The 13,411-nt window shown below is 41.9% G+C and overlaps 1 protein-coding gene across 1 annotated transcript; it reads right to left on the bottom strand.

Annotated features, from left to right (window-relative positions):
- Window positions 1-5,064: 5,064 nt before the first annotated feature.
- On the bottom strand, window positions 5,065-11,633 carry LOC5517566 (core histone macro-H2A.1). The gene is made up of 7 exons (XM_032362029.2): window positions 11,306-11,633; window positions 7,860-8,105; window positions 7,504-7,581; window positions 6,833-6,923; window positions 6,444-6,533; window positions 5,973-6,153; window positions 5,065-5,665 (listed from the first exon to the last, which is right to left on the bottom strand). The coding sequence occupies exons 1-7, from the start codon at window positions 11,588-11,590 to the stop codon at window positions 5,503-5,505; spliced, it is 1,134 nt and encodes a 377-aa protein (XP_032217920.1). The 5' UTR covers window positions 11,591-11,633; the 3' UTR covers window positions 5,065-5,502.
- Between the last annotated feature and the right edge of the window lie 1,778 nt (window positions 11,634-13,411).

Below are 13,411 nucleotides of genomic sequence, written 5' to 3'. Positions count from 1 at the left end.
ATGCGGCGAAGACATCGCATATGGAAGGTATTTAATCGCTTCTCCTGCCGCGCGTAGGTGGTCCAAGATTCGCTTCCGTATAGGAGAGTACTCAAAATGCAGGCGCGATATACGGTGATCTTCGTCGAGATGGTAAGTTTCTTGTTCTCCCACACTCGAGAGGAAAGCTTTGTCATTGTTGTCACTGCTTTACCGATTCTTTTGCCGAGTTCGACATCGAGGCATCCGTTGGCGGAGGTGGTGGAGCCAAGGTAGGTAAACTGAGGAACAACATCTAGGGTGAAGTCGTTGATGGTAAAAGTAGGCGCAATTTCAGAGCCTAGGTGCATCACTTTCGTCTTCTTAAGGCTGATTGCAAGACTGAAGTCCGCACAAGCGTTCGAGAAACGGTGCAAAAGGGACTGTAGCTCACTCTCACTGTGTGCAACCAAAGCAGCATCGTCAGCGAAGAGAAGATCGCGTATCGTGCACTTGCGGACTTTGGTCTTAGCACGTAGTCTCGCTGGATTGAATAGTTTCCCGTCTGAGCGAGTACGTAGAAGGATGCCTTCATCAGCAGAGCCAAATGCATGTCTCAGAAGGACGGAGAAGAAGATGTTGAAGAGGGTTGGTGCCAATACACATCCTTGTTTAACGCCGATGTTTATGTCGAATGCCTCGGACGAGTTGCTCTCACACTTAACAGTGCCACGGGTCCCATCGTGGAATGACTTTATAAAGTTAAGGAGCTTCGGAGGACAGCCGACTAAAGGTAGGATGTGAAACAGACCGTCTCTGCTGACTGAGTCAAAAGCCTTGGTTAGATCGATAAAGGCGACAAAGAGGGGTCTTTGCTGTTCGCGGCATTTTTCCTGAAGCTGCCTCAGGGAGAATATCATGTCAACTGTTGAGCGATTCGAGCGGAAGCCACATTGCGATTCAGGGTACACCCTTTCAGCAAGTTTCTGCAAACGGTTCAGAGCCACTCGAGCGAATAGCTTACCGGCAATACACAAAAGTGAGATGCCGCGGTAGTTATTCCGATCACTTCTGTCCCCCTTGTTCTTGTAGAGGTTGGTAATGGAGCAATCTCTGAAATCCTGAGGGACGGATCCCAGCTCCCAGCACTTGCAAAGGAGTTTGAAGAGAGAATCGAGGAGCTTGTCTCCGCCACATTTGAAGATCTCTGCTGGGATGCCATCTTGCCCAGGGGCCTTGCCAGAAGATATTACTTTGATGGCTTCACGGAGTTCGACTTTGGTGGGCATTTCATCCAGCTCGGACAGAGTTGGAAGTCTTTCAATATGGTTGATTGCAGAGGGAGAAATGAAACTTGCAGTGCCGTAGAGATCGCTGTAGTGTTCGACCCAGCACTCCAACAATTTGGACTTTTCCGTGATGATCTCTCCAGATGACGACTTTAACGGAGCAAGCTTTATTTGTGTTGGTCCAATTGCCCTCTTTATACCATCAAACATGCCCTTGACGTTGCCAGTGTCAGCAGCAGACTGAATCCTAGCACAAAGATTCGACCAGTAATTGTTGGCGCATTTTTTACACTCTTCTTTTGCATGCCTTCTAGCTTCACGTAGAGCTTCGAGAGATTGTGAGGTTGGATTAAGCTTGAAGTTCTGTAAGGCAAGTCGCTTCGCTTCGATCAGGGGTTGCAAGTGTGCTATATTGGCGCCGAACCAATCCTCGCTCCTGCGGTCCGATTTACCGAAGGCAAGCATCGCTGCCTCATAGGTCACATCCTTGACATGTCTCCAGTGGTCTTCAGTCCTAAGCTCTTGATAGTTCTCTAACTTGGATTCAAGGAGTTCTTGGAAGGTAAGAACCTTCTGTGGGATTGTAGTGGCAGCCGCATTGATACGAGCTTTGGCAGCATTACGAGCACGGTGCAGTTTTTTAGGGCGTGACTGGATCTTAGAGCAGACTAGAGCATGGTCGGTGTCACAGTCAGCACTATGGTAAGATCTAGTAATACGAACGTTATTTAGTTGACTCCGTCTAGTGATAATTAGGTCCAGCTGATGCCAGTGCTTAGATCTAGGGTGCATCCATGACAGCCTGTGTCGTAGCTTTACATTAAAGAAGGTATTTGTGATGCAAAGATGGTGGAGAGAACAAAGTTCCAACAGGCGTTGCCCGTTTTCATTGCATCTATCAACGCCAAAGTGACCGAGGCAGATTGGCCAGGACTCCTGATCGTTTCCTACTCTTGCGTTAAAATCACCGAGGAGGAACAGAGCTTCGTTCTTAGGTAACTGTTTGATAATTACATCGAGCTCACTGTAGAATGCATCTTTAGCGTCCGAGGAGGAAGTCAGAGTCGGGGCGTAGACAGCGAGCAGGTTGGTGGTGCCATCATCAGTTTTGAGTTTCATGAGCATGAGGCGCTCAGATATGGGTGGACCAGGCTCTATTAACTGAAGAAGATTGTTTCTTATAGCAAAACCAACTCCATGTTCCCTGGGCTCGTTCTCGTTTTTGCCGTGCCAGAAGAAGGTGTAATGTCTCTCTTTCAGGCTTCCAGAACCAGCAAGGCGGGTTTCCTGTAGCGCTGCAATATCGACATTCAATCTGTCAAGTTCTTGGTTGATTATGGCGGTCTTGCGAAGGCCATTGATGTTACGTATGTCCGTGGTCAGTCCGGTCAGCATGGTTCGTACATTCCAACTCCCAATAATGAGAGCTGGCCATTTTGTGTTTGATCCTTTCTTCTTAGGTGAAGTAGTCGCAATCCACTTGTCGGTCTGTTTCCAGACTTCAGTTCTGCTCACCCCAGCAAAACAGGCAGACTGTGGCGGGAAGCACCTTATTGACTGGGGGCTGCCCAGTTTAAGCGGGCGGTAGCTATCCAATGGGACTAAACAGCCCCTCCCACTGTCGAGAGTGGCCCCAGGCGTCTGGCCATACGCCATTTAAGCCATAACTTTTAACCGGTAACTGCACACTCCCCGGTTTTGTTTCATGCTTTACAACATGCTGAAGTTACCTTCTCCAGGCGCTAGCCTGGGCATAAAATATGGAGAGACTGGTTTGCCCAACTCCCAGAATCCCCCTCTCGGTCTTGCTGATAGGGTCCAAAGGAAAGACATAGCCAATACGCTTGGTACCAGGTCGACTGCAGGAGTTGCCAGCGACTGAGGAGACAGGCTGCCTAACGGGGCTCCACTCCGGGTTTTCTGTAGGGATTTGCTCCCTTAGCCTTTCCCAGGACGGGTATAGCCGCAAGGCAGCGGAGGTTTGGAATCAGGGTTTTCCTTCCCCTAGGTGGACTGCCAACCAAGGCTAACGAGCTCCACCTACCCAGAAGGGAATATACCGTCCCTTACTCGGTCCCAAGTATAACATTTTGTCTAAAACAGGTGCACCACGAGTAGGTAGTTATACTGGATTTAGGTGACCAGCGCCGTTAGGATTAGTCACCCTATACACCCTTAATCAGCAGAAAAAAGGAAAGGCGGCTGTCCAGAAAAGTGAACAAGACAAAGCAGAAAAATGAACATAGTGCTGGTTATCAGCTTTTTTGTGGTAAGAATGAATCTGTCATACTTCTTTGCAATTATACTTTGTAAATCTCTGGGGTTCTGAATGCCTAAGTATCCAACCATATAATTCGGTGTCGTTTATTTGCATTTAAGTGCAAAATATTTTACCTTCGTTTGAGGAACGAACTCAGACGTAACCCTAGCCTCCCTCGCGGACGCGAGCTTTAGTTACATGTCAAAATGCCATATCGCCTATGCTTGTTTTTACAGGCTAAAATACCATCAACTTGAATTCCGATTGGCTTATAATTTTGAGTGCACTTGAATGTTTTTTAGCGGAGCCAACGCGGCTGCAGGTATAGAAATATGGTAAGCTATGCGACTTGGTTTTGTGTAGCCTGAGTGCAGCCGGAAATAGTTCCAACCGTAATCGAGCCGTTAGCCTGTGGTGTCACAAATCAGCCAGCCAGTAATCCATCCGCGCAACTCTCATCAGGCCCCTCTCGGTCTTTTATGTGTTTTTAGTTCAAAATTCGTATGTTCACAGAAAAAAAGGAAGCTTTAATGAGAAAATATGCGTATTCAAATGAGCTAAAATCTTTGAGGAACCGTTTTGTCAGAAGTACGAGCCGATAACAAAAGGCCCTTTGACTTCCAGTAAAACTAGACCCAAACTCCTTTTGTAGTTGTTGTGATTGTTATCACTCAATGCGTGCAAGATTCCCTATAGGCAAGATACTGGCATCGACACGAACGCAAAAAGCGGAGGACTAAAGCGAAGATTGTTCTTATCTTGTGTTAAATATACTCATAAAATGCAAAAGGAACTCTGTATTGTTCTTGGACGTCAGTGAATGATTAAAGGCCCATAAGCAACCAAGCCTACATTAGATCGAGGCTCTATTTTAGCGCTGCGCTAAAATCCCGGGATACCCGCAGGTATTTTTTAGGGGGTATCCGAGGCTTTCTCTTAGAAATGGTATTTTTAAGGCTCTTTAGGTATTGTTTAGGGAAGCAATTTTTGGTCGTGCATGTATTTTTAGGGGCATTTTTCAAATTTTCCGACGAGCATCCTTATCACTTTTACCTTGAAGAACCCCCCTCCCCCCCCCCCCCCCCCGCGCTAAAATAGAAAGTCTATAAATTGTTTCAAACTTTTAAGAAACCTCTTCTATCCTTGTTAAAATCGCGTTAAAATCGTCGAAATGCGGCTCAAAGTTTTAAAGAGGTTTCTTAAAAGCTTGAAACAATTTCTTTCTATTTTAGCGCTGCCTCGATCTCGTGTAGCCTTGGTTGCTTATGGGCCTTTAAATTCATTCTTTGACTTATATCTTATTCGTCTATAAGGAGACTTTGTTGCGCAAGGCGCAAATTTTTCTGTTTTTAGAACAATCTAGTTTACTTCAGGTTCAAAATGGCGCAAACTATCAACTCTTGCACAAAGACTGAAGGGTTTGGGGGTTGCAGTCATAGGTATCATATGGAAAAAGGGTTGTATTTGAGAATACCAAAGAAATTACCTGTAGCCAGGGGGGGGGAGGGGGTCTACATGCATGTATGGGCCACATTGCGTAAAAATACTCTCTTAGTGTAAAACAATAAAAATATTTTTTTAATAGTTACTTCCATTCATTTCTACACATATTAAGACAAATATCAATGCTATACCGGGATACGTGGTGTAAAGGTTGTTTAAAATGAATCATTCTTACAAGTATGAGTATGTGAAACGATTGGCTTGTAAACTTTTTGAAAGAACAAATAAACTAGCTAAAGTATATAGAGGATAGAGATGAACCAATGTCTTGTTTCCATCTACAACAATGCGCACTCTAGGTAGTCCAAGTAGGAATAGATTGCGAGTGGAAACAAGGCTTAAAGATTCTCTTTCTCTTCGTCATGAAAGCCCCTGTAAAGACACGTCCTCCAGACTCTGCATAGACAAGTTTAAGATGCACAGATAAGTTGTGGGGTTAATGGTGATATAGTGTCTAAACAAGAGAGCAGTCTTTAGATGTGAATGGTTCCCCTAGGAGTCCAGACGTGCGAGTTCCATGGTGTACATGCCGATGTTCTCAGGGTCGGACAGCACAAAATAGATCTGTTTAAGGGATGATGCCATGGCTGACACAAAGTAGTTGGAGATGGCCTTTAAGGTGACCTGAGCAGCAAGATCCTTTGGGTATTTGTTCCTACAAACAAACATCACAATGTAAATAGAGGAGCAAAACCATTGTCTACTGATCTTTCTTTAACATATACTCATTATCATCAATAGTTTTTTTGCTCTTTTTAATAAGGAAAATATTTGAAATGTAATAAATAAAAACAAGAAATCATGAAAAAAGTAAGTAGAATAAAGTATATAAAAAATACACCTTTTTTACTGACTAATCTTGGGCATTGATAATATTCTATTTGAGTCATGAGTTGTTGGGTGCTAGAGTTCAGACATTTTTTCTCAGGAGTTAGTGTGACTGTAATACAATGTCAACTTACGATCCAGTCCCAATAGATGGAATAGCTAGAATCTTTAGGTTCTTTTCATCAGCAATAGTGAGCACATTTTTTACAGCTTTTTCTAAGTCATCTGAGGCTGTGGTTGAATCTTCACTGTAGACTGGACTGTGAAGGCTGATCACGTACGCCGCAGGAAAGTTATGACCATCACATATGGCAGCTACAAATATAAACGAGTAATTGCTCGGCTGGTACTTTAACTGGAGGGCTTTTTTTACAAATTTTAGACGAACCAAGGTGTTGGCAAATGGTGCAGTATAATTTTTATGTTCTAGAAAACGGGGGCAGCTACATAAGTATTCATAGCATATTTACCCTTTTAGCATATCAAATAAATTTAGTAGTAGATGGTATCCTGTCAATTGTGTTTCTAAGGCTAAAGCCTGGTGATGAATGACTGAATGTAGAGAAATCATTGCAACTCTTTGGAGGGTGAGTGATCGCACATACCATCTAAGAGGGCAAGGTCACCATTATCCTCTGAAAGCTTTTTTATTTCATCTTTAAATTCCTTCCCTCCAGCTTTCTTCAAAGCTTCTCCTGCGAAAGCATATGAAAAAATGCATCAGGGATTAACAAATTGCTCTGGTGTCATGATGAGTGGGAAATGGTCACCTGCTTAAATTTCTTTTCAACACTTTTTCCCTATTTCTCACACAAGGTAGTAAATCAATGTTTTGAAGTCCTTTGAAATTGCCTGTAAAGAGCCAGACTTTCAACTCTACGATATACTAACTTCACCAGATGCAGCTATTGGCACCATAGACTCTAACTAACTTCAAGTTATATATTTTAAATGAATATCTCTGAAACTTAGACTAATGGATGAATTCACTTACCAACTTCTCCCTCCAACTTGAATTTAGCATTTGTGGGCAATACAACAGCATCTGCATCAATAGCGGCAATATCACCTTGGACCACAGTCAACTAGAAATGATAAAATTAAATGTTATTTTAACACTACTATAAAAAAGTTATTGGCTAGTTTAATCAATTCTAACTTGTAAAAAATAAAATTTTAATTTGTAGCGAATACCAGGGAGCACTGATGGCTCTGTATAGTGGCACGGCACAGTGCATATGGCTCTAACCAGCAAGTACCGGGACCTATTCCCAGTTCCAAAGTGGATTGTTGGTTCTTGGCTTTGCTGCAAGGTTTTTTTCTCTGGGTTCTACAGCACATGGACTTCCAACATTGAATCATTTTATTATCATTTATCTTTTCCTTCCTGTGTTTCTAATGATTATTTCTGCAATGTGGCCTCATCTATAGTCAGCTTCAGGGGTCATCTTTTTCCCTGATGAGTGACCCAAATGAAAGCCCCCCCCCCCCCCCCCGAATATTTATTATTGGAAAAGTTAAGCATCTATGGCATAAGAGGTATCTACTAATGTGTAGTCAATATTCACTTTTGATTACAAAAGCTAATAACAGCTTATAAAATAATAACTACAATGGTCTAACAGGACAACAATTTGACAGTCTGATAAAGTCTGTTATACCAACCTTCTGTCCAAGGAATAATGTCTTCTCTGACAAGACTGAGAACCCGTCCCCGGGGCCTTTGTCTGCTTTGCCACGCCCCTGAAACAATAAAATTTCCCATTTTGGGTTTACTTTTCTTCAACTAACAGACTTACTGGATGCCAGTGTCTATAACAAAAAATGCTACAAATAGAGAAGTATGATATGATCTTTCTTCTCACAACCCACTTCTCACAATCAACAAACAAACATGTATACTGAACATTTTAAAGACACTAAAACTATTGCTGCAAACATTCAAATGGAAAAATGTCACATTTCTGCTGAAATATCTATAGTGTTTTCAGCATCTCACATGAGGATTCCCTGGTACAAACCTTAGCCTTGGGCTTTGGGGTTGGCTTAGCTTTGGCAGGTGACGCAGGGGCAGCTTTCTTTGCTGCAGCTGTTGGTACTTTCTTTGATGAAACTGGCTTCTTGGGTGATGGCGGCGGGGCTGGCTTGGGTTTCTTGGACTTCAGCTCCTCCGGCGAAACTAACTTGCCACCTTTTCGCTTTTTCAATAACTCAGGGTGGATGTTAGGGAGTACACCTCCAGATGCAATAGTAACACCTTTTAAAAGCTAAAAGAAAGTTTTGATTACAATATGGCTTGAGCTAATTCATATTCATTATTTGTCAGTATATGCAAGTCCTATCCCAAAAACATAACAATTTGCATGAACACAAACTAGACCATCATAGCATGAACCAGTGCAGACACTATAGAACAGCATAATAATTAAGTAATGCTCCGTGTAAGGACTACGGTGAATCGATAGGTCCTGCGGCAATAGGGGTTCGTTATCTTTTTAACTAATCTAATTAATATTGCTATGCTTATTGGTTCAAGACGCTCTGCCCGCCAAATTTGAACTTTGGAGTCACATTTCTCTGAAATAAGTGCTCTTGCACTCATATTCATTAGGGGGCTTAGGTTCGAAGTAAGAAAGCTTTCAACCTTTGCATTTTTGTTAAAATCGTATGTTCGGAGCATGGAGAAATCCCTTTCGGATATCTGCTAATAACTTTTTATACTTCACTTATTACAATTTTGCGCTTTGTCTCTTGCCAAAGCAAACATTCCACTGGCTAAACGTGTGAAAATACGGTCTCACATTTCCAAAAGCCTGTTAGTGCGGTAGAATTTAGCTTTCCAAAGAAAGTAACTTTTTCTTTCAAAGATTTTTGACAACGATTCTCATTAAGATTGACAACTAATACGATTCACGCCTTTAAATAAAGTTACCAATTTTGCTTTATTCGATCCTCAATACAACTATTATCGCATACAAGCCACAGCAATAAAGTTTACTGGAATTCACAGTAGTAGCAGTCCTCTAATTATTATTTCATCGACACAGACAGAACGCACAATATTTTCTTAAAACAAGCTGCAAGCAAGGTTTATTCCATAAGCTCATTGATGAAGTCGAGAGTGTCCAGCTAATAATCGGGGTCTCCGTCTTCGATACATAGTAGGCCATGAGGACTCACGGAAAATTTCTGCGAAGAAATTGTAATTCTTCTGGCTCCAGACGGGCTGCATTTATATTCACTATTTCTTTCAGCTTTTTGCATCCGCATAAGCATTCCAATGCTCTTACTGACAATTGCGGGTTATTGCTGATATTTATATTTTCCATTTTTCTTAAAAAATATCTTCGCTTCACCAAACGCTGTATTTTCTACTTCAATGCATCGTTCTATGTCCTTTAGTTCTATGTCCCTTAGTTTAGTTGATGCTAATGAGTCGTACAGCATCAACTGATGACGGCAAAATTTGCCCTAGTGCAGAGGTTTTCTCAATGTCCTGTAAAAAAAGTACACACAAACTTAAGATTCCTTCTCAACTTCATTTCTTGAATATCAGAACTTATAAAAAATACAAGGCAACTACAGTCAACTCCCTCAGAAGCAGACAAGTCAGGAACTAAAAACAGTGTTACAAGGGCTGTCAGCTAATGAAAATGAAGAAAGATATTGTTTGAATGGAAAGGAAGACAAAACCCTGCATTTTGTTAAGTTGTCCGCTTACAATTCTTTCACTTAGACAGGAGTTTGCTGTACCTCAATTTCAGGGTGTCAAACCCCAGGATGTTTCAATACATTCAAGGAATACATTCGGGCTTGTTGGTATTTACATTTCACCCAGCTTATAAATCAGGCTCACATAACTTATATTTACATATTCACATCGTAAACTCAAATGACAACTTCCCGTAATAAAACACTTTTAGTAAAATACAACGAGTAAAATATTTCGTTCCCTTCTGAACCAATTATTTGTCTCTCAAGTACTTATTTACCTATGATTTTTTTACCTGGAATGGTTCTAACGCGGCTTCAGCAGCGGCGCTGGTCTCAGAGGTTTCCGGTTGGAAAAACACGCTGGAACTTGAGGCAGTTTCATCTCTACAGCTCTGCAATTTTGATTTTCGAAATAAATAACAAATTGAAAAGGAGGATCAAGACTGATCAAGACAGTACAGAAACAGCAGAATCTATACGGCAAGCGACAGAACATTGACTTTGAGAAAGATCATTTTTCTCACCTTGTGTGAAGTTTTCATGCGTTTGTTTCCAAGCTCCAAATCGACTCGCTGTCGACAGTATATACAAATGCTTCTAGACCAGCCCTTTTTGCCTTTGTCATCTAGCTCCAAGAAAACTTTCTCTACTCTGTTCGCCTTTCTCAGGGACCTCTGTTCCACATCTGAAGGCTTACTGCCACACCAAGCCTCGTGGTTTGGGCAGCAACATGCCTGCCTTTTGAACACCATAACAAGCTTTTCTAACTTCTCGGACAAAGTTTGCAAGCAAACAGAACTCAGAAGCGTTTCTTTAAAGTATATACAATAGATTTTCAAACTATTTTCGAAGAGATAATGAATAGCGAGAGACTTGTCTTAATATATCGAGGAGGAAGCATGTAGAATTCAAAATGGCGACGTGAGCGCTAGGTCGGAAATGTAACTTCCGAACATACGATTCGGACAAAACTCCGGGATAAGTCGTAACAATGCAACCTTTGTTTTATTCTTAATTTAAATGTTTGTCAATCAATGGATAAGATACGGAAAACACCCAAAGATGTATTTTAGCCAATCAGAGGGCAGGATTTTACTGAAGTTTTTTAGCTACTTCTGCGCATGCGTTGCCGCAGGGTACCGTAGTTCTTACACGAACCATTACTTAAATATTCTATAACCATCATCTCCCCCCCCCCCCCCTCTAACCAGGCTTAGTGTGACTGAGCTACCGTGCTCATTTGCATTTTTTTATTGTCACATGGTATGGCAATGCTCTTGAACCGGCAGCCATTTAAACAGATATTTCCATGATAAAACAAAGAATAAAAACAAGTAAAGACACGAAAGCATGTACCTAAAGGTTTGTATGTTATAAAGGAAGGATATTGTTTTTTAAGTGTCTAAAGAAAGTATTCCAATCTGTAAACAAAATCGAATACAACGCGTGAGAAAGGCTCCTTCACGACTTTCACACATTTCATTTACAATCAAAAACAGCAAATTCCAGCTGGAATCGTGACTTCGCACGTGAATACAAGATACAACACCAACTAAATGCTAATGCAGTGTGTTAGCATTGTCATCGGCCGCTTGAATCTAGTCAAAAGCAAGTACAATGAAAGTGATTCGAGATCAGAGTCAAAAACAGCTGCCCACCAGACTACGACCACACGATCAAAAGAACAAGTTTTCAAACCTTGAAAATACACCGTGTACTAAAACCCCCTCTTCACTTCTGAAGTATTACTCACTTTGTGTAATTCCTCGTCATTAGCAACAGCTAGGAGGATATGGCGAGGGATAATTCGAGTTTTTTTGTTGTCTCTCGCGGCGTTACCAGCCAACTCGAGAATCTCAGCAGTTAGATATTCCATCACGGCCGCTTGGTACACGGGAGCGGCAGCGGATATACGGTAGTGATGTGTACATTTGCGAAGATATCTATGAACACGGCTCACAGGAAACTGAAGGCCTGCTTTCGCAGATCGAGATACTGCTTTCGCACGTTTAGCTGCTTTTCCCCCGCGAGCCGACATTTTCTTGATCCAGACAGACAACACAAGAAGCGTGAAACAGCAGCGTCGCGTCCTCTCAGTGTTGTTATTGCTGTCAATCAAAGACTAACCGCCAATCAGAGCACTGGATCTGGTACCATATTTGGGAGGCGATGGTTTTGCATTTTTTTGTCACAGGTAGCCCAAGCCTTTGTGCATTTACGGTATTCTAAGGAATCAAAAGGGAAATCGGGAACCGGGTTTCTACTTTTTGTGCTGTTTGTGTCGACTTCTTTTTTTTTTTTTTTGGGGGGGGGGGGGATGGGTTTGGGGGGGAGGGGAGGTGTCAAGACATATCAATCAATCTTCAACCAAATGGTGGTCACAGATGCATTATACAACCGATTTCTTCCTCATTGTTGCTCAGAACAGCCTGCCAATTTTTTTTTCACCTCAGGGGCGGATGCAGGGGGTGGATTGGGTGGATATCCAGCCCCCCCCCCCCTCCTTTTTTGAGTAAAAAAATTGAAAAGTCACTTTGCTTGAGAAAATAAATGCCTGAGGGAGGGGAGGTACTGTCCATGTGCCTTCGCCTGCTTGACTTTGCTGACGCTACAAATTCAATTCAGTGTGTACGTGTGAAGTATGTATGTTCTATGTCCACCCCTTCCCCTAATGGGTAAACTCAATCAGAAGACAACCAAAAGCTTTTAACAAAAAAAAATATATAATGTTAAAAGATGCCACATACATTTATACTTAAAACAGGACTGATTTTGAAGTCTCTTCTATCCATTCCTATACAAAGGGTTCCCATTATTGCCATTTTGAGTAACCTGTTAACTCACACTTATAATTTTCAGCCGATTAAATACATTTTGGCTTGAACTAGTTTTTTTGGGCTTACAATCCTCAACTCATAGAATCTCGCATAGTCAAACCACAAGAAACAATTCTCATCTTCTATTCTTTTGGGCAATAATGATACTTCTGAGCATGCACACTTAACACATTGACCCCTCAACCGGCCTGTACCGGCTTTGGGAAGTACCCACAACCCAAAAAATTCATAAATGCAAACTAAACACAACAAGATGAAGATACTCAGGCATCAGTCTAAGGGATAAATGGTCTTGAAGATATGCATCCAACCAAGGTGTTGGCAACTACTCTTAAGCCAAATAATAGCACAGGTTCTTTGACAAATTTCAAATCGATCAAGGAAAGAAAAGCAGAATCACCCCTCTCAATAAAGCGCTCAAAATACAACACAAGGGAGAGAGATCAGCAAACACAGCTCAAGACACAAATAGATACCTTTATTCTGATCCTCCAGGTTCATTTCCATGGCCTCAAAACACAATGTCCACTCCTTGAAGGCTTGTAAAACCACGAAGATGCCTTTACGGATTGAAAAGCATTCTGGGAGATCCAGGGAAAAATTCACGAGGGGAGGGCCAGTCAACACTCCTCTCCCCAAAGTCAGATGTTTTTTTATAAGTCCTTTCACCCCGAAGCCAAACAAATCAATTCCAGGTCATACAGATCCAGAATAGCAGTGTAAACAATTTTGGAATCAATTTGGTTTCAGAAAAGACAGCATTTAGGAGAGCTGTGGTGATTCATTAGAAAATTATTTTCTCATCCAGGCAAAGCCAAACAAGAAAAAATCATCATGAATCCACCTTTGCTTGCAAATATCCATAAGCAAAGTACTCAATTATGCCCCAAAACACTTCATGATGTCCTGAGACACTCCCCTAATATGCTCATAGCTGTATTTTTGATGAAAAATACAAGCAACCACCTACTTGTTCTGGCTTCAGCACAACGACGAAGTGGGGACCGCAAAGCACTGTTGGA

The sequence above is a fragment of the Nematostella vectensis genome, chromosome 11, assembly GCF_932526225.1.
Source record: "Nematostella vectensis chromosome 11, jaNemVect1.1, whole genome shotgun sequence".
NCBI classification, from domain to species: domain Eukaryota; kingdom Metazoa; phylum Cnidaria; class Anthozoa; order Actiniaria; family Edwardsiidae; genus Nematostella; species Nematostella vectensis.
The sequence above is the reverse complement of the archived record's forward strand: the minus strand, read 5'-3'. Positions and strand labels throughout refer to the sequence as shown.

Excerpts from the sequence above, each read along its gene's own strand:
- LOC5517566 (XM_032362029.2), bottom strand. The coding sequence starts at position 11,590 with ATGTCGGCTCGCGGGGGAAAAGCAGCTAAACGTGCGAAAGCAGTATCT. Across the intron at positions 7,582-7,859 it reads CCCCAAAGCCCAAGGCTAAG|GGGCGTGGCAAAGCAGACAA; the intron begins GTTTGTACCAGG and ends TTATTGTTTCAG. Across the intron at positions 5,666-5,972 it reads CCATCTATTGGGACTGGATC|GAACAAATACCCAAAGGATC; the intron begins GTAAGTTGACAT and ends GTTTGTTTGTAG.